Source organism: Lytechinus pictus, chromosome 2 (genome assembly GCF_037042905.1).
Source record: "Lytechinus pictus isolate F3 Inbred chromosome 2, Lp3.0, whole genome shotgun sequence".
Lineage (NCBI taxonomy): Eukaryota > Metazoa > Echinodermata > Echinoidea > Temnopleuroida > Toxopneustidae > Lytechinus > Lytechinus pictus.
The window spans coordinates 51,498,296-51,525,389 of record NC_087246.1 but is presented as its reverse complement, the minus strand read 5'-3'; the positions used below and the strand labels follow the sequence as shown (position 1 = coordinate 51,525,389).

The window sequence follows — 27,094 nt, the reverse complement described above, 5'->3', positions numbered from 1 at the left end:
TACAATACCCGTTCAAACTCTAAATTCCATTATCCTGTAGCATTCAATCAATCAACCCTTTATTCATTTAAATCCACTGGTCCTCAAATATGGAATTCCCTCCCTTCCACTGTAATTTCTAGCACAAATGTTACTGCATTTAAAACAAAACTCAAAAGTTCACTTGTAATTATGTATGCCAATTAATCACACAATTCATTTCCACACTCTTTTCCTGACCCCCCCCCCCCTCCTCTCCCCTGTAGGTTTACCGTCTTATTTTCTTATGTATTGTTTGTGTTTATTATTGTTACCTTTTTACTTTTATGTACGCTTATATATATAATATATATATATGTATTGGGTGTCCCACTCATCGAGCTTTTGCTTTTAGGGGCACCCTAATCATTTAAACTATACTGTTACATTCATGTATGATTTGTATATAGTTTGGTTTGTATATTGATTTTTTAAATGATTGAATAAAATGAATTGAATTGAATTGAATTGAATTGAAGATTGAGATATTTATATTGGTAGCAAAATGAAATAGACATGGTGTTTTTATTGGTTGAAAAGTGTGAGAGAATTGAGATTATATTGGTAGCAAAGTGAAAGAGACATGGTATTTTTATTGGTTGAAAAGTGTGAGAGGATTGAGATACTCATTGGTAGCAAGGTGAAATAGACATGGTACTTTTATTGGTTGAAAAGTGTGAGAGAATTGAGATATTTATATTGGTAACAAAGTGAAAGAGACATGGTACTTATACTGGTTGAAAAGTGTGAGAGAATTTAGATATTTATTTTGGAGACATGGCGCTTTAATTAGTTGCAATCTGTAATTGAGATTCTAATATTGGTAGTAAAATGAAGGAGACATGGTACTTTTATTGGTAACAAAGTAAAATAGACATGGTACTTATATTGGTTGAATAGCGTGAGAGGATTGAGATACTTATTGATAGCAAAGCAAAAGAGACATGGCACTTTTATTGGTTGAAAAGTGTGATATTTGAGATACTTAAATTGGAAGCAAAGTACATGGCGCTTTTATTGGTTGCAACGTTTGAGAGCATTGAGACACTAACACTGGTACAAAGTCAAAGAGACATGGTACTTTTTAAGTGTGAGTGAGTTATATGTCTCTTATCCACCTTGTTTTGATAGTGAGCTAGTGCCTCCCGCCCCCACCCCCCCCCCCCCCCACCCTCGGAGGGAACGGCCCTCGAGGTCCTTGAGGCCCCTTGAAGTTGATGTACGTATAAACAAAGTATCACAATATTTACGTTAGGCCTCAGTCCAGTAACCGCGGAAAAGCCGGGTATATTCAGGAATAATCACCGTGTTCATATTTACCCTTTAGCGAGCTCCGCCCCCACGATCCCCTTTTCATCTATTGATTGTGCTCATTCGACTAAAACCCTGTTTTCAGGCAAAGTCGGTGACTCGATCTTCGGACAGCAGCAGTACAAAGATTGCGGGGAAAGCTAAGCTAGGCGAAAAGGATTTACTATACACACAGAACCATGGCGAGGGGGATATTTGTCGTAACGCTCTTTTTGGTGATATTTCACCTCGTTTTTGCTCAAGAATGCCCTAGTGGAACGCCAGATGGATGTCAATGTCAAAATCGTATTTTCAACTGCTCTGGATTGAATCTGAACACCATTCCGGCAGTATCCTTCCAGAACTTCGATGTCTTGTAAGTATTTGCATATGTGCCGGCTGTGTCCATTGACACCTTGCTTTCAGCTGGTAGTGTGGGGGTAAGAAGAGATGTGGGTGTGGATGAGTTTCTATCTATTGCCATTGGTGTAAAGGGTGAGGTACTGTGATGGGGTCTGAGTGGGGTGGAGTTATGGAGTATGATCTCTGAATGTGTTGTAATCATCATTACTTTTACTGCCTGAATGAAAATGCTTTTGAAAATGAAGGGGTGTTCATTCTCAGAAGTCCATTGCCCTGTTTACATATAAAGTCTTTTTATTTAAAGAGTGATAAATATTGTACTTTTGACTTGTAAATTAGCCTACATATGAGTTCAATGCAAGGTAGACTTTTAGTGGTAGCTATGATAGAGAATAGTTAATGAAAATGTTAAACAGTTTTTACAAAGCATTTAATACATTGGGATAATTGACCTACAATTAACCTGTGCTTTAGAAGAAGTTGTAGAGATTGTATACTTTTATGTAAACTAATAAGTAATGTAAAAATTTTCCAGAAACAGTGTAATCACAATTTACATGAAATTACATTATTTCATATTGCCTAATTATTGATGTGATTCATGTAGAAAATGTGAAGGTCTAAATATTTTTTCCCCCCCATGAATATAGTGACTAATTGAAAATATACATATTTTTTAAAAAGAAATTAACAGAGTGAAGGATACCGGGAAGTTTGTAATAAATAATGCACCATTTTAACCCTCAAATTCAATATTCTGTATGTATTACCATCATGATTCCAAATTAACTTTTGAAATTCAATTAGATTAACCCCTCCCCCCCCAAAAAAAAAAATGCTTTTTTGACATTACTTTATCAACCTCTTCATCTTCTTCCAGTGTACAGTAAGTACTGCTTCAAGAAAGATGAATACACTGGTTTGCATAATGTTATTTCATGTAAAGTTTGTTAGTTTTGTTTATATACTTTACTGATGCAATATTTGCAAATTTTGAAGATTTATGTAAATAGGAAACAGTTCTTTCCATTATCTAGATACTCCTCAATCATGAATGCGATCTTAGTTTTACTTTTACTATGAAGCCCTTTTTGAATGTTTATTTAAAGTTTACTCATAAATTCAATTATTAAATTTTTTGTCTATATTATCTTTTAGATGACTGTTCTTCAGTATTAGTTTTTATTCAAAACAATTTGAAATTTTACAGTGTAAATTTATGATGAGCCTCCGGTTAATTATCACAATAATAAAAGTTTAAGGGTAAGTCCAAGAAAAGGTCATCCTAGAAGGCAAAATTTCATCTTTAATTTTTAAGAGTTATCTTTGGTGGGGTAAGAAAGCCCAAATGTTGAATTTTAAAATTTCATAAAGAAAAATTTGATAATATGCATATTTATGCTAATTTGGGCCACCTAATTTGCATAATTGGTAAAATGGGCGTTACGTATGGGACAAATATAAAAACTCATAGAAAATAAAAACAAAACTTGTGAGATTTAGTCATAGGTGGGACATGGACCCCCTAACATCTTATTGCTTTTGGGGGAAAAAGTGGGTCATCAAATTAAATATGCAAATTAGGTCTTGTCCAAGGATGGAATGTCCCATACGTAACATTTTGAGGATATTTTTTAAAGTAATTTCTCATAATACAATACTTGTATTATTGCATCTCTGGGAAGTTCTAATTTATTAAGTATGAAAATGTTATACCACAAAAAGATTCAAAAATATAGTTTATTTTTAATTAAAAGTTAATTAAAAAATTGTTACGTATGGGACAACATGTCACGTATGGGACATTTACACACAATGTCAATGGAGAGATTTGTGTACAAAGTGAATGGAGAAAAACAAATTTTAAGAGTGCTCTAAAAAGTGATTAAATACCTTTTTCTTTAGTTTTTAAAGAGTAATTTGTTATGAATATTGATTAATGAAAACAATCGAAGCAAAAAAATTGTGAAAATGGAAAAATATGAAAAAAATACAAAACAAGAGAAATACATAAGAAATTCTTGAAACCATGAAAAACAAGAAAAAAAAATGTTGAAATGGCTAATTTCCTTTTCAGTCATATCAAATATGTCTCAATAGAACATTTTAAAAGAAAAAAAAACTCTTTTGTTATTTCCATATTTCAAATTATTAAAATTTTTGAAATTATGGGGAAAATTGTTTACGTTCTCTATGGGGACAAAATGTCCCATACGTAACTGTCCCATACGTAACATGTCATTAATTTGTTTAGAGTCTGTAATTAGAAGGTTATAGCTTATGACATGAAACTTGCCTTAGATATACTAGAGTGTTGGGACTTCTTATGAATAATTATTATTATTCTCGTAGATGTCGATTATACCATCATGAGGGTATTCAATCTAATCAAAGTCATTTAACACTACTTTTCAGGTCATTAAAGCCTCTGAAATGTCCCATACATAACACGCACAAATTCTTGGACTTGCCCTTAAACCAAACTTGACATTAGAATTGAGTTCGACTTTGATGGCAATTTACCAATGTGAGCAAAGCCAACAACAGACATAATGCAATGCATTAAATCACATGATGTGTTTCAGTTTTCTTCAAGAGAAATGTAATCATCTATTGTAAAATGTATGTATTTCTCAATTCAATAGTATACATGTGCTGTGATTTTTGTGCAAATACCTTGTGTTTATTGCATGTATTCAGGGAAGTGGGAGTTAGACTGTCTGGGTAAGGGAAGAATGATGAGGGGGTATAGCTCATCTTGGTCCCATTGTTTTTGCTGACCGGACAGTCTTGGGTGTGGCCATTAAGGGAAAGTCCCTTCAGTAGGAAGTATGTTAATCACTCCTGTCATCACATTGTGTAAAAAGCAATTCATTGCATGGTTATATTACCTAGAAGTTTCTAGGGATTCTTAGTCATTTTAATTAATACTTAGAGAGGTCAAGCCACAACCAGTATTCCCTCTGATTTTATGGAATTGATGTTGACAGGGTTTTACATTTAAGGTGTGTGTTTTTATATTCTTTACAATTACATCTGTTATAACAAACATGTTATGTTTATGTCTTTAGTTGTTTCTCTCTTGTAGTCTAAGAAATCATACAATAACAAGTTTAGTCGATAGTAATGTAGGCCTATTTGACTATGGCATCTGATCTATAGTTCAATTCAATTCAGTAAAATATTTATTGATTCAGATAGAGCTTACAAAATATCTTCATTCTTCCATCAAGATAAGGAGGAATTATGCCATAATCAGTTTCATGAAAGCTTAATTGAATTACAAATTATTCATTCATTTCCAATTTTTTTTTTTTTCCATAAAAAATATAGAAATTTATTTGGAATATGATTTTATTTATAAAACTGTTTGCATTCATAGAGAATTTTGGACCACCAAATAACTTTCTGGTTTGGAAAAAAAAGAATAGTCTGGACTAAGGCCATTGATTGTTATTTCAAGAATATTTCAGATAAACATAACCTTGGAGATGAAAATGGCAGGTTATAAAGCGATCAGTAGAGAAGGAATCCAAGGGAATGAAGCAAATGGATAGGGGTAAAACTAAAAAATCATAGTAGTGTTGCCCCAGATTATTGGCATTTGGGGCTGCAAGAAATACTTTAAAAAATCTTAATCAACTGATCGCAGAACAATCACAAAATTGCATTTATCACCAAAATATTTAAAGTGTTTTATTTCCATTTCAAAGTGCTAAATATGAAAAATACACAAGTGACAAGTGTATTGGTTGATTTATTGTTCTTTTAAATCAATTAAGTTGACAATAACAACACCATCATTTGTTTATGAGATCCTAGGGGAAGTATAATATTTGAACAATTTCCTCAACAAGTCTGGAGTGGGTCATAGAAGTGGCTAACAACACCATGATCAAATTATAACTCCCAAATATAGTTTAAATAAAAGCCAGGTTGACCTCTCAACATTCATACAAAAGGAGAAAATTTGTTCAAAAGCTACATTGTGTATTAAACTGAATTCATACATCAAATCCCTTATAAATGACAGGGAATTTCTATTATTTTATGAAGAAAGGGATAATTTCTACCCTTGTGTTATTGCTTTTTGAAAAAAATTGCTGTATTGAGAGGAAATTCAAAATGATGAAACTTTTAAAAATGTACATATTTTTCATATCTTTTGTTATCTTGGGTTAACAGGTATTATGTTAGTTTTCTGTGATATAAATTTAGACTTTTTAATTTTATGAATTTAGATGACCAACTTCAGTAATTTTTACACATCTCCTCTGATATGTTTTTAGGGGTTGTCAGTTTGAATTTGTGGATTAATTTATAATGTCTTGAGAACCGATCCAACTCTGTTAAAGGGGAATGAAAGTCCTGAACCACTGGGAAATTAAATTGTAGGCAATTTCCAAAGGCTTGTTTACTTGTCCATCATCATGCGAGCCCGTTGGACTAGTGTGATAAACATTTGGACAGTACAAAATTCAACCAAACTCAGAATCATTTACTTCAGGTTTACAAAGTTTTTGATAATCCTAGAACTAAGTCCTGGACTTTTATCATGTCTCAGGATCCTTATACCAAAACTATCATACTGCATCAGGAATTTGTATTTCAAGTATACCAATTTCCCTCACTTTCTTCCAGACTGCATGGCGTGGACTATGTAATATGCTCTAGACCTGGTCTACTGTGGCATAGACCCTAGCATGGTTATTTTGTGCTTGCAATTGTTTTTTTCAATACGATAAGCTCCTTGATTGATTTCTAATTGTGCAAACTTTGAAAGATTTAAATAACAATATTTGCTTCTTACATAGAGAGCGCACTGGTCCAACTTTGGTGCTCATGGTGCTTCAAGAAAGTAAATACATGTATATACAGGAACAATTAAAAAAAAAATAGAAATAAAATGAAACTTATTTTCTCCTGAACACAATACATCATTAACTTGTTAATGGGAGAGGAGCAAATAATTTTTTTCAGTTTGGACTTGAATGTTTCCGTTGATGAGTTGGAGCACATACTTGGATAGGAAGTTGATTCAATAGCTTTGGCCATGTTACTGAAAAGTGTTTTATTTAGGCAATAAATCATGGCACTTGCGTAATCATGGAACCTATAAGCCAAGCAAGTTTGGAAATATGCCTACATGTACTTTCCCAAAGCTGCTTTAATTTTTTACATTCTTTAAAAAAAAATGCAAAGTTCATCAGATAATTTGTCCTCTGTTTCTTGATAATCAGGATATTGAATTAAGCATGTGTTAAACTCCAGGACACTCTTGTAAATCAATTTTACATAAAATGAACAAACCCACCCTGCAGTGTATTCGTATGTGAAAATAAGTACCAGTATGATTAGTCTTATAACATTATGATCTTCCAGCTTCGACTATTGTGAACCCTATACCATCTTTTTTGGTTTCAGACTGTCTTTTAACCCCATACAATTTACTTAGCTGGGGTTAACGCCTTAACACTGGACTATCGCACAGCTCATGAATATTGATAATTTTTGCCCCACAGCTCAGGATTAACATGCAATTTCAAGTGCTTAGCCCCACTTTTCCTTAGCCCAGTTGGTTTCTGACTACAGTTCTTATTAAGTAATCCGGCTAACCTTGCATTTTAGCTTGGCCAGATAGTAGCATACTATTTACCATGCATGCTAGCTAGCCCACTTTGGTAGAACGTAGTGTGAAACCAAGTGGGCTAAGCTTAACCCCGGGAAATTGGTGGGGCTAAGGCCCCCAGCCCCAGCTATTTCCCGGGACTAAGGGAAATTTCTGTAGTGTGAAAAGCATATCCGTGTGCCTATACATGAAACCTAGATTTCACCTCTGGATTTGAGTGCATACAGATCAAGTCTTGTATCATATACCTTGTGGCAGCGGTGGGATAAAATCCCATGCCATTGAAGTAACTGGTGACTCTTTTACCCCTTTCATAAACCCATCCTCCAATTAGCAGCCTAAGAGTAATGCGGATAATTCAATAAAAATTGCGTTCACAAACTCCGAAAATAATCCGCACTATTTTTACGAGCGCCCGTCCTGAAAAGGCGGATAATCGTCATGACAACTGCACACGCCCCCTCCGATGCGGCTGTGTTGGAAAAGGGTGACCTTGTGACCGCACCATGGCAATTATCCGCATTATTTGAAAATGCGTTCATAAAGTAAAAATCTGGTCCCGATGCCGCTATTATGCGGATAATTGCAGCATCAAAATAATGCGGATAACTCTGGTCCTCCTCCGATTTTACGACCAAATTATGCTGCTATTAGCCGCATAATTGGGTTTATGAAAGGGGTATTTGTCGCTCTTTACCTTGGAAACTCTCTTGACCAATCTTTACTGATCTACAAAACTTGAAAAACTTGGGTCATAAGTTGCATTCTTACACTCCCAACAACCTTGCAAGTCCGGGGCAGAGTTCATGTAAACTCGGAATGTTCTAGTAATAACTGGTGCAATTAATCATGTTCTTCAATCTTGATCATATGTCCTTCTTTTCTTTACAGTGATTTTTCTTACAATAGCCTCCAGGAAATACCATCAAACACATTTACAAATGTACCTTTGCAAAGAATGTGAGTAGCTTGTACCTTGACTTTCATCTCACTTACATTATTTTGTTTATAGGCCTATATTTATCTATACATCTATCTATCTAAAGTTCGCGACCTTTGTTGCAAATATTTAAAAACTGTATGCCCGAAGTTCACAAGTATGTCTAATATTCGCTGTCCTTTATAAGTATAAAAAGGACAAAAATTAAACAGTTCATTGGTTTGTATTTTTTATCATTCTCCTGGATCTATTCTAATCTAAATCAAACTATAATTGTGATTTTTAAGATCTATTGACCATTAACTTCAAGTGCATTTGATCTTTGTTTTAAATTGTAATTATTTCATGATACATTTACATTCATTATATCAATTAATTCAATTGAGACTGCAAAATACAGACTTTTCAAATTAGGTAAATTGAAATTACAATTGTCCACAATTCTACATGTATACATTTCAAAACTGGAAACAGAATAGGGCCTAAAGATAGAATTTGGCACAGGAAAATTTGTGAATTATGAGGAGTACAGACCTTCACATACATGTACATGTATTTCCTATTTAACATTAAGCCTGATTATGATATAGGACCTATTATGAAGTAATTATGAAGTTAAAAATAAAAGGTTTCAATGTTTATTCTTTCATTTTTTGAATGTTTAAAGAAATGTAGACAAATATCATTTCAATTTAACTATATTGCTAGGTTTCTTGTTAGTTTTATTTGGATTAGTTTATGATATTAATTTCATTTTGTTGTAATATGATGTGCGTTTAAAGAGAAATTAATAAGTTGTCATTCTAAAACACGACCACCTTTCTACATTCCTGTATAAGATCCATTGGATTTGGAAAGCAAAGTTATACTGAATACTTCATGAAACTTTTTGAAATATACTCCTACATAATTTTAGTTGGAAATTGGTTCTAGGTTGTATCCATAAGGCATTTATTCATTGTGGCTTGTAAATTTCATATTCTTGTTTTCTAGAATTTTAAAGAACAATTTAATCACAATGATTCATCCTGGGGCATTTGATAATCTCAATCAGTTGACATCCATGTGAGTATAAATATCTTTCCATTATTTTTTTCAGCTTATATTGCTGGAATAAAAGTAGTATTTTTTTTTAATTTTAATTGATTTTATAGCTAAGACACTTACAAAACATAGCGAGTTTCAGAACTGTTATTTAAAAAAAAAACACTGCCCCTAAAAACCCACAAGGATAATTAATTGTACATTTGTGAGTTTGCAACTTTGCATTTCTCTTACTACAGTGATAATTTATGATCGAGACAGACAATTCTTTGAAGTGTATTATCAGTATCTTCTGCTAGACAGGTTTCCATAAAATGTCTATGGGTCCCATTAGATATCAAATTCAAACTGCTACCTTGACCTCAGGTTCGAATCCCGCCATTGAACCGCGCTGTATTTCATTTCAGTTTTGCTTCCAAGTACCGGTTGTCATGAAATCAATTCTTTCTGTGTATTCATTGAAATCCTTGCCATTTAAAGTATTCAAACTGGGGAATTTTGTATAACGTTATTCACACTATTGAAATATGGGGGTATCCTCTCTGAACAGTAGCTTTGCGGCTTGTATTTACGTCAAAGATGATATAGAGCAGGGATTCTCAAATGGTGGCGTGCGCGCCACTTGTGGCGCGCCGAGCCTTCCGGAGTGGCGCGTGGGAGCCGGTAGAGAAAAAGAAAAAACATTAGAAAATAAAAGGTTGATCTTCTATTAATCTGGAAAACTCAGCTCTTTTTAAAATCTAAATGCTATTTGATTTCCTCTGATTTTGTGTAATCTAGCATTCGATAACCCCTATTATGGAGGATCTATTGCAGCCATTCTCAATTAATTTTGTTGAAGCGCCAAATTTCTTGTTGAGAATCTGGACTGCTCCACTATCCAACACGCGAAGAGCGAAATATTGTGGTATGGGGGGGGGGGGGATGCAGGACAAACTGAAGAGCAGAAAGCCTTTTAAATGGCCGAGAGGGGTTCTCAATCAACAGAAGGTATCAAAATACCAACATACTACACAATTTATTTAAAAAAATGATGAGTGACTTGCTAAAATTAGCATTAATTATCATGTTTCTGTATTAAATTTTGTTCTTAATGAGGGTCGTGTTTAAAAAGCAAACCGGGTATGTTGATCAGTGGTAGAGCGTCAGCCTCATGAACGGGAGGCCGTGGGTTCGATCCCCAACAGAGTCATACAAAATATATATATATATATTTAGGAATGGAACCTTCTGCCTTCTTGCTTGGCGCTCAGCATTTAAATTGGAGAAGGGTAGTAATAACATACATGGAAATGCAGGGCCCGCTGCAGTTCCCTAACCGAAATGGCTACCCTGAGTAAATAAAACATAATTATGATTATTATTGTTATTATTAAAAGCACTGTTCACAAATCTATGTTCACATATAATATACATAGTCTTTGTACCAATCGTAAATGATAAATAAATTGTGTAGTATGTTGGTATTTTGATATCTTCTGTTGATTGAGAACCCCTCTCGGCCATTTAAAAGGCTTTCTGCTCTTCAGTTGGTCCTGCATCCCCCCCCCCCCCCCATACCACAATATTTCGCTATTCGCGTGTTGGATAGTGGAGCAGTCCAGATTCTCAACAAGAAATTTGGCGCTTCAACAAAATTAATTGAGAATGGCTGATATAGAGAATTGGAAATGATTTATCAGTTTAGCCTTTTTTCAAACTTCAAAAATTGAAATTCAGGCATATTTCATTGTGAAAGAAAATTATATATTAAAAAATGATCCATTCAATCTTTTGATCTATGAAAATCTTATAGAGCCTCTAAACAGAAAAAAAAAATCAATTTTGTTTAATATTTTTAATAAAATATTGTTGCCTCCTAAATGGACCAGCAGGGAATGGGGGCTTGCCCTCTCCCCCTCTCCCCCTCTCCCTCCCCCTCTCTGGATCTCCCACTGAAATTTATCATATTTTAAAAATTGCTATATTATTTTCATGTTATAGAAACTTTGAGCAGAACAGTCTTTCCACCCTTGATCAGACTGGTTTCAATTTGGTGTCTGGTCTAACTGAGCTGTAAGTATGATCATGTCCAAATATTATTCTACCATATGGATTGATGGCATTTTTATTTAAAGAAAAGAAATAGAACAATGATCCCATGAATGTGAAAAAAAAATCATCTCAAAACCATTTGTTAATATTGGTGATTTGATAGACTAGAATCTAGAATGGTGTGGATGTGTACACTGCTGGACCAATTGGTATGAGGGTCAATTTTTTGTACAGATGTTTTGTTGATAAACCAGTATAATGCAAACATCTTCATGGTACTGATTGGGAATTTGGAAACATTAATATGTAATCACCTATTCCAATGTGAGTTCTTTGTTGGTAAACCTTTAGAAGATGTTGCAGGATTATTACTTCATCATTTTGATTGCAAGTCATGAAATGATCTCCATGAGAGTGATGTCATATTCATATTACCTGATGATGTGATCCATTTATCTCCTTAAATACAGGAGATAGAATGTATCGTCTCAGATTGATTGAACAAAACAGTGTATGTAATCATTTTATGGATTATTGAGTACAAATTAGTCCATGAAAATGTCAGTTTTTTACCACATCATTAGGAGAAAATTTGAGATGATGGAGGAGAAATGCGCGGTCAGTGATATGACATTGTGGTGATCGCGCATACTATGGAAAGTGTGTCAGCATTGTCCTAAGGCGTTTTTGTACAGGAAAAATCTGAACTGCTCAAACGGAAATTACAAGCTTGTAGCTCTTTTGCATTATTTCCCTGGATTCTTGTTTTAGTGTATTCAAAATAAAGAGACTAATGTAAACAATTGTCTTGGTCATGTAATTGTATTGTAATGTAATAATTTTTATTTCATGTTTTGTATATTGTGTTCTTATGATTGTTCTATGTAAATATGTATTTTGCAGGACCCTGGTTGAGAACAGTATTTTAAACACTGAACAGGCTACCCTATGTAAAGAAGACAAATATGTAAATAAACAAAATGTAGTTTCAGGCAATGAAAATCTTGTAAGGCTGGGGACAAAAGTGTGGAAATTATAGTACACTTTGAAGTTGATTATCTGTGAAATGGGTTTGCACTGTCATATCTGTGGTACGACAGTTTGGATGACTGGGCCGACAAAATTTGTTTGATAATCGGAATGCAATCATCTTTTTCAATACAGGTTGTTGAATGGTAATCCATTTGATTGTAGTAATGCGGCGAATGCTTGGTTAAAAGGTTGGTTGGCATCGAGTAATAGCCCTGTTCTCACTGGTGAATGCTCGGGTACTTCTGAAACAATATTTGAAGCTATAGGTAAGTACAATACACAAAGATGCATTTGATTATTTCACTTAGAAAACTGACTAGATAACAGTTAAAACCCTGCAAGAAATATTAAAATTAAATGCATTCTTTTAGTGATTGAAACTTTCATTTCATGACATTAATGACATTGCACAACTTCAAATATTATGTATATTTCATGACATTAATGGCATCGCACAACTAAAATACATTCAAATATATGTATATTCTTTTGAAACATGATTCTGTTTATGAAAGATAGAAAAAAAACTATACTATCAATGTTCCCTTTTAAAAATGAAGAAATTCGTTATTTTTAGACCAATCATCCAACTATTAAATCATGTGATATTTACTCTTAATGTTATACTTTTCCTAAATTCTGCAATTGTTTCTCATATTGCTTGTATTCCTTATGTGTGTTAATGCAATATGATGTGTTATTGTGTCATGCTTTTTATATAAAAGAAAGTTGGTGGTTTTTTTTTAGTAGTCACTCTTCTGGGCATTCAGACTATGAAGCTCCGGACATGAAGAACATAAACTGTTCCAAAAGAAACTTATCAAACTTCACAAGTGCGCTACACAAATTCCACTCAGTCAAAATGAACAAAATTTTGACACAGGCTAGCTTCATTAATCTTTACTAAGCACATGTCAATAATTAAGAGGCTGTAGCCCCTCAAATCAATTGGTTCCGGAATCCAAAGTCACAAAATGGCAAAGGAATTAGACCAATGAAAATGAGATGGGATTAAACCAAATGGTCATTCTTTGCTTGACTGCTATTGAGTCCATTCATGCATTATGCTTCTTTGACCTCAATAGGTGTGTTTAAAATGTTAATTTTAAATTCTGTAACTTCTTAGTTTATTGAGGCAATCAATTCAACATGCCAATGGCCATACTGCATGGGAACTTTAATAAACTGGTAAGATCATTCAATCCCACCCCCCTTTTCATTGGCCAGTCTTTTTTTTTGTTGTTGCCATTTTGTGACTTTGGATTCCGGAACCAATTGAATTGAGGGGCTACAGCCTCTTTGTGATTAAACCAATCTCTTAATTATTGATATGTGCTTAGTAAAGATTATTGAAGATAGCCTGTGTCAAAATTTTGTTCAGTTTGACTGAGTGGAATTTATAAGTTTGATATGTTTCTTTTGGAACCCAGTTTAATTCAAATGTCTGAACATCTCATTGTGGTCGTGTTATTATTTTGAATTTACAGATGCATTAGCAGAGCCGGCCTCTGCCTTGTTTTCGTTTGAAGAACTTGAATACAGAGTAGCAGAGGATGCTGGAGTTGCTGAAGTTGTGGTTACTAGAACTGGTATAGTGGGGACAATCGTGCAGTTCGGTAAGAAAGAGTAATTAAAGGAGAATGAAACCCTTGAAACCAGCTGAATCCATATCAAAGAGAAAAATCAAAGAAACATATTGTTGAAAGTTTGAGGAAGATTGAATGAATAATAAGAAAGTTATGAGCATTTGAATATTGAGATCACTAATGCCATGTAGATCCTACCATTGGCAATGCGACCAAGATCTGTGATGTCACACACGTACAACTCCCTCATTACTTTAGTACTTATTTTACCTATATTCTCACTTTTATAGAGTCTATCACAAGTTGAGGTGTTCTCTTTATGAGAGGACAAGTACAGAGGTTTCACAACATTATATCATTGATGAATCGTTTGTCATATGATTAGAATGAGCAAAAAGAGATGTTTTGGGGTATATTTTCAGTGTTCAAAAGGGGAGAGTTGTTCATCTGTGACATCATAGATCTTGGTCGCATTGCCAATGGGAGGATCTCCATAGCATTAGTGATCTCGACATTCAAATGCTCATAACTCTTCTATTGCTAGTCCTATTTTACTCAAACTTTTGTTGATCTTATTCTTTGATTTTTCTGCTTTCACAAAAGCTAACTTGCTCCAAGGGTTTCATTCTCCTTTAAGTATAACATTCTAAGCAGAATAAATAAACTAACATTACCAAGACCACATCAAGGAAATTAAACAGGGCATTTCAACCCTTTTGAAACATAGAAAGATCTTGGACGGAGAGAGAGAGAGACAGAGTTGCAGTGGCATAATAAGGCAAACATTTTGAGGGGGCCAGATATGGCGTATCTGGCAAAATTTGTAAAAAGTTGCGAGCAAGCAAAAATTAGAATTTTTTTATTACGAAACTCAAATTTTGTGATAGATTTTTCCATAATATTCAGAAAATAATATCATATTTCACCCTTCTCTCTTTCTTTTTTCTATTTTTTTCTTGGTCATGGAAAATTTTGAGGGTCCATTCCCCCCCCCCCCTTCCTGTACTCCAGTGCAGAGTTGTATGAGAGGAAAGAAAATAAAAACAACCAGGTAACATTGAAATTTTGATTAAAAGAACAAAAATTGTTAGTGGGGTGTTCATCTCAAAGATGGCCTTACCTGTACCAAAAATCAATGAATTTTAGTTTGTTCTATTCAAGGCTATTTTGGTGTTTATACTCTTGTTTGTGTGGGGTGTTAGAATTCATAGGTATTATGATATGCATAAATAATTTGATAATGCATTCTTTGGTGATTACAACTTGTTTACAAAGTCACAAATGAGAGATTTTGGTTTGTGTGGTTGTTTGTGTGTTTAAAATTCTGGCCTTGATGATGAATTTTGTCATACACCTGAAATCATGTTTCATGTGGTTGAAATACTTAATGGTAATAGCTTTGATCTTCATCGCAGGTTTTTTTTTAACACCCCTAAATATCTCAGAAAAGGGAGAATATATGAAACAGGTTTATGCATTACAAATGACATCAAAACAAGTACCAGTAAGCTTTGCAAATTATCGATACATAATTCATAACCAATTAATGCTTTATACTGGAAATTAAGTCAGTCATGTTGTTATGATGAAATACATACTTCAAAAGTTTGTTAGGCATTTATTAAAACCAGTATATCAAGTTTCAGAAAATCAATAGTTTATAAATTTTCTAAATTTAGGTTCATTGTCAGTTCACGAGACATATATTGGGCAAGAGATCCTAGATAAAAACATGTAGAATTCACAACTTAGATGTAATGATTTGAATTGCAGTACATACTTTTTGGTTCATTTTTCATTTTGGTATAAACCACTTCTAAAACCATGGAATGGGCACATATTTAATGATACAATATTCATTAGAACCTCCTCCTGATATTTCATAACTAATTCTGTATGTTGATGGGGATTTTATATTCAAATAACCATTGCAAAGAGAGGCATTGAAAGACTAAATTCAAATTTTGTTCAAGAATAAATCAGTGATAAATCATGCAACGATCACTTCATTTTTGTTGATATTGAATTTTAGAATAATGATCATTAAGTATAATATACCAAAGCTGCTGGTTTTAGAATGTATTTTTGGCGATATCCTGGATGAGGAGGGTGGTGCAATCCATCCTCGTGGAGCATTTCATAATGAGTCGCTCTCAGCCAATCAGATGCAAGGATTTTTAGTGGCTTATAACAAAAGTCAGTGCAAATTACTGACTATATTTTCCAGGAATACTCCCGATCATGGTTCATAACTTCCTTTAGATAGGGTTCAAATATCAAAGAGAAAAGTATAAAGGATTTAAGAACAAGCAGTTGTGGTAGTAAATCACATGCCCATGACCTTAATGGCAGCCACTTGAGAAATATACTGTTCTCTCAGAAATTTGAACCATGTCTGTAGGAAGTGTAAACTGTAATTCAGAGCATTTCATCAAATATGTAGTCAGTGATTTACACTGACTATTGTCATAAGTTACCAGAAATCTTTTCTTGTATTTGGGCGAGTCCATCGGGTTGGGTAAAAAAAAATTACAAGATGTCCTTGTAAATTAGGTATCAACTATTCTATTTCACAGTGTAGATCTGTGTGAGGAATGTCTCCACCGTAGCAATTCATGTTTGATCTTGAAATCTTTTCTGGATTTGTTGTAGCATAAATTAACTTTTTAACCAATGGTACATGGATCTATCACACTCATATATATCATTGGAAATCATGATTGATATTTAAGTAGTAATCCTTTGTGGGCCACCATTTTTGCAGAAGTAATCATTAGAAGATATTTGCCTGGTTTAAATGAGACACAGTTTTATAGTTTTGGTATGTCACAAAAATGGACCCAATGAACGCGATGGGCTTACCCATTTATGATATGATATGAAATTCCCATGGAGAGAAATTTAGTTTGCGTGTCTGGCTGTCTGCCAAGCTTATGCGATTCTATCAAAACAATGGTTGTTTTCCATTTTGTATGCAAAACAACGGCATCTTTCCATGTGAAGTTCAACAATGGAGGATATGTCCTCATGTTTTGTGATGATAGTGTATATTTTAAAGTGCATATGACATTGATAATCATCTTTACACACTATTACAGAGATTGGATGTTCATTGTGCATCACTGAACTTGAAAGGAAAAACTAATATAAAGTGAAGATTGGCATATATGATTAATTTGAAAACAGACTTTTATTTCTTTTGTTCTTTTGGTGTAAAATTTATTTTGGAATAATATAATTTGATGAAATAGAATATTTTCATTCGTAATAAAGTTTTTGAACTATCATGAATTCACCAGTTATTGTAAAGTAGGTATATCATCAGAGAAAATGAGTTATCAAGACATTTAATCTGATTAACCATTCAATCTTCAAGGGGATATGAAATGGATGTTGCAATTGTAATACACTCAGCAAAAAAAGTTCTTGGACACTTATAAAAGTTAAAATATTCCATATAGTTATTTGATTAAAGGCAAATTATTGTATGTCAACATGACCAGACAATATTCCTCTTCCAGTATGACATGACATTTTCATGTGAACAGTCATGCATGGGTGGTTAAATGCTTTAATCAATAGCAATGTCAGTAAAAGAAATTTGCAAGAAATGGACCACTCAAATGCTAATGATCATGGCCATCCTGTAGGCATACATTCAACAATTTCAACAGTTGGTCATCATTTGAATTGAATGCTTAGGGATGCATAATGCGATGGATCATTTGGACACTCACTTTCAAGATGAAGCTTTCCAACCAAGAGCGTGCAAGAGCAATAGGAATGTTGCAGTCTGGGCAGTCATTTAGACAAGTGGCTCGATATTTCCAAGTTTCACCAACAACAATTTCAAATTTGAACCAGCGGTATTTGGCTACTGATGAAGTTAGAGACCGCCTTAGGAGTGGTCGACCTAGGGCCACCACCCCTGCAGAAGATAGTAGGATAAGGATAATTTTCTTTTTCTTATGCCAAGATACTGAAATTTGACATTTTTTTCATCAACTAACTTTGACTTAAAATTCCAATGGAATAGTGATGCATCCAAGGTGGATAACTTTCTCTTCACTTTTAGAGTGGTATTTGCCTTTAAGTTTGCTTTTATCGTTTAATGGATATTTATGCCACACAAACTTTCACAACTGAAAGAATGACTGATCGTTTTCTTGCAATTTTCTTTAACTGACATTGCCATTGTTTAAACCAGCCATGCACTGACTGATCCATTTCTTGCAATTTTCTTTTACTGACATTGCTATTGTTTAAAGCATTTAACTACCCATGCATGACTGTTCACATGAAAATGTCATGTCATACTGGAATAGGAATATTATCTGGTCATGTTGACATACAATAATTTGCCTTTAATCAAATATCTATATGGAATATTTTAACTTTTATAAGTGTCCAAGAACTTTTTTTGCTGAGTGTATATAACGTTCATATTTAACCCAATGAAGTGAAACCTAGAATGTTGTGTTATACTTTATTCTACTCTATATTATTACAGTATTTTAGTAAAAATTAATGATGGAATGTTCTTCCTTGAATATTTCATTGCAGATGTGACTTTTACCGGTGAGACAGCATTAGAAGGACAGGATTTTGCCCCGACTGTGGGTAGCACACACACCATGCTAGAGGGTCAAACCAGAGTTGGTATTGATATCCTCCTCATTGATGACGATATAATAGAGACTGATGAATCCTTCACGGTATCCATAACCATCGAGTCACGTGGAGAAGCTAACATGGGAACCGTCGTAGATGGCACCACACGAGTTACCATACAGGATAGTGAGTGTTAATTCAAGGGAGGTTCCATGTTTAAGGGAGGTTTTATTGTTTTAATACATGCGAGTAGGAAAGATGATCTACAAAAACTAAAAAGAATTTAAAAGCAAGCCTCTAAAATAAAAGAAAAAGGGTGCTTTCCGTAAATATTATAATTTGATTAGGACAGTCAAACATCTGAGATCACCTCCCGGCAGAAACTCACGCTTCGTAAATTCTTTTATTCCTGTCTCAATCCGTTCATTTAATAGCCATAAAATGGTATTACCCACACCCCCCCCCCCCCGCCTCTATCTTAATTTCACTGATCTTTGTTGACTTGTATAATGTTTACATATATGTATCATGTAATCTTTGTATCTTATTAAAGACATTCTATCTTTAGACATTCTAAATTACTTTTGTGTGAACAAATTGAATTTCCATTTGTTACTAATTGCATTATGGACAATAAAAATATCTGAATGGTTTGGGTGAGTGGGTTCAGAAATTTCCTTTAGGTAGCTTTTTTTTTTTTTTAATCTCAAGAAAACCGTGTGGATTGACTTCTTCAAAATTGGACTCATAAAACATGTTGTCACTCCTCCAAAATGATGAAATTGCCCCCCCCCCTCAAAAATCTTACAAGTGGAAAATGGGAAGGAGAATATATTACTACACAAGGGGTACATAACCCCTGCCCCTTTCTGTCATGCATTCTGACACATTTATTTAAAGTTATAGTTAGATGAAGTCTGGGATTTTCAACTTTGGTATGGTACCTGAATGTCAATTTTGAAATTATCCCAATTCCTTGTTTTGCTATCAAAACTTTACTTGAGCTTTTGATCATCTCAAAAGTAGCATTACCTCTCATCAGTATATGTTCTCATGGCTTTGTTATTATCTTGATTTAAAATTCACACTTGTCTTATACTATACAGATGATAGTCCAGTTCCCACCATGATGTCAACGACAACTTCAACAACCCGTAGTCCCACAGCATCTACCCAGGCTGAAGATGAAACTACTAACCCGGTGGTGATGATGACTACAGCCAGCCAATCACCACAACCCAATACCAACGCAGTCAGTAAGTTACCATCACTGCTCTATTAAGCTTTTTATACTTTACATGTATTCATCAATTTCCATTGATGATATTACATTGATTTTACCTTTGGAGCATAAGTTGGAATTTTACAAAGCAATCTTGCCATTTGCCATCTCAAGTTATCAACTTTTTCGAGAGGAAAATTAAATTTCGCGAGGGGTTCTCTTTCTCATTAAAACCTTTTTTTTTCAGACAAAAAATAAAGAAGTTATATGTTGTATCATAAAAGTCTTTATCAGGCCTATACCATAATCAACATTCCATTATCATCCCCTAAAAAAATCTCTAAATGTTTAATAATGCTGCAACTTGGTAATACTTTTATATGGGTTTGTTTGAAGTAAGCCTTAATTTCTAAATGTATTGTTTAACATGCACAAAATATCAGTTCTCACTTCCCCCTTCTCTTTCTTTCCCTCTCTCTCTTTCTGCCCCCCCCCCCCCTCTCTCTCCCTCTCATTTGTTTATGTGGTGTACACAAGAAGTTCTGTTGTAAACAAGTTCTCACTCACTTATTTTTCTTTCTGTCTATATGTTTGTAATATAGCAAATTGATCCCCAAAATAAATTGTATGTTAAATATTATTTCTCTCACACCTGTCTTCCTCTCTTTCCCAATTATGTGTATATGTGTGTCATTCTCTAACCATTATGTCAATTATCATTTTCACTCATATCTCTCTCTTCCTCTTTCTTGCCATTTATTTAAAAAAATCAGATGTGGCAGCCATTGTGGTACCTATTGTTCTGATCGTCGTGATAGTGGCAGTTATAGTCGGGTATTTGTGGTATCGACACACTCGGAACACAAAAGCAACCAATTCTGGGCCATGATCGGTGATTGTACTTTTGGTGTTTGACAGTTGGTCTCGGTATTTTTTGTTTAATATGCCAACACTAGCTGACATCACCAAACTTGAAACAAAACTGGTGGTGGGACATATGTATGACATACATGAAATAATTATTAGTAAGAAGTTCTTATTGAAGACTAATGTTGAAGGTTTCAAACTTAATGTAATGGTTAGTGTTAATGGTTTCTATGTAATTTCTCATTTAACAACACCAGCCAAAGTACTAGGGCTTGGGGACTTTTTCCCAAGTTTGGGCTTTGTTTTGATGTTTATGAATCTCATGACCATGTACCTAGTGAAAATCTCACAATAATGTCTTTTTTTATCAAAACTATTGCAAATCTGCACATTATCCAAGCTCTAAATTTTTTTAAAGACTTATAATAGTTTTTCTTCATTCCTCTGCAATCTATGTATGATCATATTGTTGCTATATCTCATTTACTTTGCTTTTGACATGTTATACCTTTTACAGTGGGTGATTTCAAGTTTGGTGTTGATATTGGTGTTGTGTTAGAAGCACAATTTGGATTGCATTTTCTAGCTACAACACCTGCTCTGAGTTAACAAAAATAATCCAACTCTTGTTCCTTTAGATAGCTCAACTCTTAAAAAGATTTGTCACAAGACCAATTTAGTTGATAAAGCTTGGTGTTGTGCCGACAGAAAAAATGATTTAACACCAACATCAAAACGTCAACACAGAACTTAACATCACCCGATTGAATTTGAGATGTTTTCACTTGAAGGTGTGAAGTCACTCAGTTTCAAGCCATCAAAGTCATTATCAATATTTATTTGTGTTGTTTGTGTATTCCTGTTAGTGTTGTTGCACTTTAAAAAAAGGCTACTCCAGGCTGGAAATAAAACTGTAGGCCTACTATGATTCAAACAGATATGGTAATTTACACAGATAAAGTAAGTTCAGACAAACTAAACATTGACATTTTTATCAAAGTTGGACAAGGAATAACAAAGTTATTTTAGGTTTTGCATTATTTCAGTCAAACAGTTCTATGCATGTCTCCATGAATATGCAATGAGCAAGTTGATGATGTCATATCCCCACCTATTCTTTTGTCTTTTAGATATGAAAAATATTTATTCAAATTTTGTCGAAGAATGACAAAAAATTGGATTGACAATAGACTTCATGCATATATGCATTTCTGCAACTTCTTTTAGAACTTAAAAAGGGAGACATAGCATACACATATATGAAAATAAGAAATAAACATAAGAAAAAGGAAATCGGGGACATGACATCAGCCCACCTAACACATATTTATGACGACATGCATATTTTTACAGAACTTTTTGCTAAACTTTAACATTCAATGACTTTGCTATTTGTTGTCATATTTTGATGAAATATTCACTCGTCTTATTTAGACATAATTATTTTCAGTAGCTTTCAAAGCTTTCAACATTAAAAAAAAATATGCTTGACATCACCCAATGATTGATAGATGAACAGTGTCCATTGCTCTTCATTTCACAAGTAGATGTTTCAAAAAGGAAATAATCTAACTATATGTATTGATCTTCAAATTGGATTATTTACTTTATTTATTTCACTCTCTCTTTTCACTCCTAACTATTCCTCTTACCTCGTCCAACCCCTACACTCTTTTTGTGTGAATCAGATGTAGCAGCCATAGTAGTTCCCATAATACTGATCAGCGTGATTGTGGCAGTCATAGCAGGGTATCTCTGGTATCGTCAGACCAGGACGATCAATAAAGCAACTACTGCTGGGGTACGTTATGCTGCTGTGCAGAATCGAGGCAAAGTATACAGTGATGTGACTGCCAAAGCATGATGTTTGACCATGCATGTTTCATGCTGCCTTCTTTTCAAAGCTGCCAATAATTTATGATGCAAAATGATCTTTTTAAAATGAAAATACTACTACAAAACTTTATATATTGTGTCCAATAGTATCGTCATGGTGCGTTTTATTTATATATTACCAGTGGATTCTTGTAACAAGAATTTGTTCTCTTATGGAAGTCTTGTTTGTAGGAGATTGGTTTCAATTAAGAAAGTGGTGTTCTCTAGCATTAACTTGATTACAAACAGATCCTTTACGAGCAGTAAGTTGTTTGAAGTTTTAACAACACATTTCTTATCCCTAAAAGAAGTCGTTGAAAAGTGGTTTTCAAAAAAAAAAAAATTGTATCTACTTGTGTTGATTGTGTAGCTGATACAGTAATAGTTTAATTTTTAAACCCTTTTTTAACTTCAATTACTTTTTTTTCATAAGTCAATAGGAGCCCCCCCCCCCCCCTCTGTAGATAAAACAGTTTCTCATTGAACGACTGAATCCCACCAACCAACCAATTAAGGAGACAGAAATCCCACATTCACTGATAAAGTTGTGCCTCAACCAAAGAAGTGCTTAAATAAGAAAAATATTGTTTTACTTTTTTTGGTATATCATGTACCTGTAGTTAATCCAATAGGAAGATATTTATGTGTAATGTAGATGTTGTTATTATGTTTCCAAATGTTGGATACGGATGCTGTGTCTGAAAGTTTCTAATTTAAATTGAATGAAATTGAGATCACTGATGAATCATAGATGCAGAGAAATGCATGTTTTAATTGAAGCATGGCATGAATATTGTATTTCGTAATGTTCTTTATTTTGGCATGCTACACCATAGTTTTGTATGTATCATGAAAGACACCTTTTTTCACTAAGCGCTTTTACAGATGTTCTCTGTGTTTCATTGGTTTTCTCAGGATATTTATAATGCTGCACTGTATATTTTGTTCGTAATAAAATTATGGCTGATGAAAAAAATAGATAAATAATAACAAAAAGTTTTGCAGAAAAATAAGTAAAAACACAAAATGCAACAAACAATTATCAAATTTGTGTGTAAAGATAGTCATCAAAATCTGGAGGAATAATTAGTTCTAAAAAAAATGTAATGAGTAATGAGTTGTTTGTTTGCTGAAAGAAAATAGCAATCATGATGTGTTTGTCATTTTCGTGAAATAGAACATACATGTGAAATCTTGGGTGAATAGTAATATGGTTTTACTAATAATACTGTATTCCCAAATTATTTTACTTACAATGTCTTTCGCAGAAAAGTTTAAAATACTGTTTTTCCGCCCGAAATATGTAAGTCTCAACCCTCAGAATATTGCACTTGTGTTAATTGGCATACCTTTGAGTTAGCCAAGTTGTAGATCAGCAGTTTGTAGTTATTCAATTTGGTCATAATCATAGCCTCTTAAGATGCTAGGTTTCAGAGGTATATTACACATTAAGAAAAGCAAGATTTCCACATGTTTTGCTAAAAGATTTCATCCTTGACAAACTATGGATACTGTATGTTATGTACCATTTTATCTAGTGCTGCAATTCTTTGATCCTTTGTCAGTTTATTCTATTTGGCCAAACTTCATGCTGGGAAACTGCTGACTATATACTACATACCTTTTATGAATGCACATATTTATTAGATAGTCTACACAGTAAAAACGCTATTCAATATTTATACAATGCTGTGTACCAAATGAATTTTAGAGTTGTTTAACTGTTTTAACAACTTAAACAAATTCATGAAAATGAAATATTAAAAATCAGCTTTGATATTAAACACTTGTTTAAACTGTTAAACAACAAGTGTAAATTTCACATGGTTTACAGCATTGTATAAAAGATTTCAAACAGCATGTGTACATATATCAACTATCAATGATGATAATGCTGATAATAAAAACAAGTGGATTTATAGAGCCCCTTTCCAGAAGATTTAAGGTGCTATTGAGGATTTTGAGCAATTTAAGAATTAATGTATATTTTCAAGTGTTTTTTTAATAAGTCGAAAGTTTTATTCTCTATCTACTTAACAATTTATCAGTAAAAAATGTTTTTTTAAAGTGTATGCATATTATATAAAAGTATGTTGGTTTTTATTTTGTTAAATAGATTGAAATATAGGTATGATTTTGAATACAAATGACAAATGAATTAAACATAATTTATTAAATACATGCATTACATGAATATGATTTGAAATATACTAATATGCATTAAATTTTGTCTTTCATGGTTTATGTTCAGAATCAACTATCAAGAATTTAATATGTGTTTATATTATGTTAATGTTAATTTATAGTACTTTACATTTATATTAGGCTGGTAGTCAAGACAGCATAAGAAGAGTTATTAAGATAAATCTTTCACATGTACCTAGGTAATAAAGAAATCGTTACCTGGGGGATGTTTCATAAATCTGTTCGTAAGTTAAGAGCGACTTTAAGACCGACTGGTTAACCCTTCTTACGCGCTAAATCATCTCCAATTCAATATACCCTTTACCCCAAGAAAGGATCACCAGTCGTTCTTAAAGGTCAAGTCCACCCCAGGAAAATGTTGATTTGAATAAATAGAATAAAATCAAACTAGCATAACGCTGAAAATTTCATCAAAATCGGATGTAAAATAAGAAAGTTATGACATTTTACAGTTTCGCTCATTTTTCAAAAAACAGTGATATGCACAACTCAGTGACATGCCAATGAGACAGTGGATGATGTCCCTCACTCACTATTTCTTATGTTTTTTATTGTTTGAATTATACCATATTTCATTTTTTACGAATTTGACAATATGGACCAACTTGACTGAACCATATAGTATTAAACAATGCTAATTCCATATGTTCAGGGAGGAATTATCGTTGTTTCAATTGACAATGATGAGAAAATTAGAATATTTCACATTTCATATAATAAAATACAAAAGAAATAGTGAGTGGATGATGTCATCAGTCTCCTCATTTGCATACCGACCAGGATGTGCATGTAAATGTTTTGTGAAATTAAGCGAAACTTCAAAATATCATAACTTTCTTATTTTACATCCAATTTTGATGAAATTTTCAGTGTTCTGCTTGTTGGATTTTTCTCTTTTTAGTCAAATAAACTTTTTGTTGGGGTGGACTTGTCCTTTAAAGTCGCTCTTAACTTACGAACAGCTTTATGAAACAATGCACCCGAAGTGATAAATCTACTCCAAGTGAGGCTTTGAATCTACTCCAGAGACTCAATTCTGAAGTAACATATATTATGTACATATATACAAGACATATATATTAGGTCAAAGTGTATGGGGTAGGGCATTATATACCTGTCCAAACAAGGTATGTCAGTTGAAGGATTCAAATCAAAAGATGGTCGGTAGGGGAGGGGTTACCAAAGAAACTGGTAAATCTTTAAAAGTGATGTGCATGCTTGCTTGATATGGAATAATATGGAGAAGTTTGTGCATGGAGTCACCAATGAAGGTCATGCCGTAGTCACATTCCAATTGTATCCTTGCAAAGTACTATGGTAACCTGAATTGGGGGAATACAATTATAATTAGCATTATGATCCATTATTTTCCATCCAAAATGCTGTAATTCTCATGCAGCATGACAAAGGCCTTTATTACTGGGTTTCATTCTTATAAGTAGTTGTCTTGGATTTAGGTGGAAATCATAAACATATAGTTGGCTGAGTATGTTATACAGAGTTCTTCTAAGTCAAAAACAGTACTTGGATAGTATTTTGTTGCTGGAGTTAGATTAGATACCATAATTAGAAATGATACTGCAAGAAAGATGTTTATTATTGTATTCATAAACTTGTTGATGATAACAAGAAGAGATCCTCACTGTAAAATATTTGTTAAAGAGATATAATTCTGGTGCTTTCCAATGTCTTAATTGTGTGCTGATATGGCCCATTACCTCTGAATTTCTTACATTTTAAATCAATCCAACCAATTGTGGTAAGGGAAAAATATTGAAAAAATATGAAATCATATCCGTATAGAATTAAAACTGAATCAAAGTTGGATCATTTTCATAACTGCAAACTCTTTTGAGGTATAAGTTACATCTATACAATTAAGACTGAAAAAAAATTGTGTATTCATTGAATTCATATATATATATATATAAAGATGGACTTTAAACATGTGGAATTTCAAAATTTGTCTCTGTTTGATGAAACCTTCTTGAGTTTGTGAAAATGATGATGATATATTACTTTCTTTTTTTATATACACATATGTGTATAACTTTATATCTTATGCAAATTTGGGTGAAACTGTTTGTGCTTGGATATGTTATTATTTGTTTTACATGGACAAAGTTGTATAACCTATTTTTTAACCAAAAATAAAGTTTGGAATTCAAATGCATGTTTGCTTGTTATATTTTTTTTATTCATTTGTCTATGAATATTTTTGTTGGAGGTATTTGGATTCATGTTGATGAAGTGGTAGACAACATATACATATACTTTGATGTCTTATGCATGCATATCTACGCAAATTAATGTTGCCCTGTCCTATATTTAGAAGCTATTTCATGATAGCTATGTAATTGAAGTTGTACCCTCTTTGT

At 33.3% G+C, this 27,094-nt stretch overlaps 1 protein-coding gene across 2 annotated transcripts; it reads left to right on the top strand.

Moving 5' to 3' along the window:
• The first annotated feature begins 1,187 nt into the window (after positions 1-1,187).
• On the top strand, positions 1,188-26,889 carry LOC129254021 (leucine-rich repeat-containing protein 4-like). 2 transcript variants are annotated; one of them, XM_064095101.1, is made up of 9 exons: positions 1,188-1,684; positions 8,192-8,260; positions 9,234-9,305; positions 11,268-11,339; positions 12,483-12,616; positions 13,838-13,966; positions 18,500-18,733; positions 19,654-19,803; positions 20,543-23,977. In XM_064095101.1, exons 1-9 carry the CDS (start codon positions 1,509-1,511, stop codon positions 20,656-20,658), a joined length of 1,152 nt encoding a protein of 383 aa, XP_063951171.1. In that variant the 5' UTR covers positions 1,188-1,508; the 3' UTR covers positions 20,659-23,977. The 2 variants fall into 2 exon arrangements, with proteins under 2 accessions (XP_063951171.1, XP_063951170.1); XM_064095100.1 differs by having other exon boundaries at positions 1,318-1,684; positions 22,325-26,889.
• The last annotated feature ends 205 nt before the right edge of the window (positions 26,890-27,094 follow it).

Coding starts and splice junctions, on each gene's coding strand:
- LOC129254021 (XM_064095100.1), top strand. CDS start 1,509: ATGGCGAGGGGGATATTTGTCGTAACGCTCTTTTTGGTGATATTTCAC. Junction 8,261..9,233: donor AATGTACCTTTGCAAAGAAT/GTGAGTAGCTTG, acceptor CTTGTTTTCTAG/AATTTTAAAGAACAATTTAA. Junction 11,340..12,482: donor GTGTCTGGTCTAACTGAGCT/GTAAGTATGATC, acceptor TTTTCAATACAG/GTTGTTGAATGGTAATCCAT.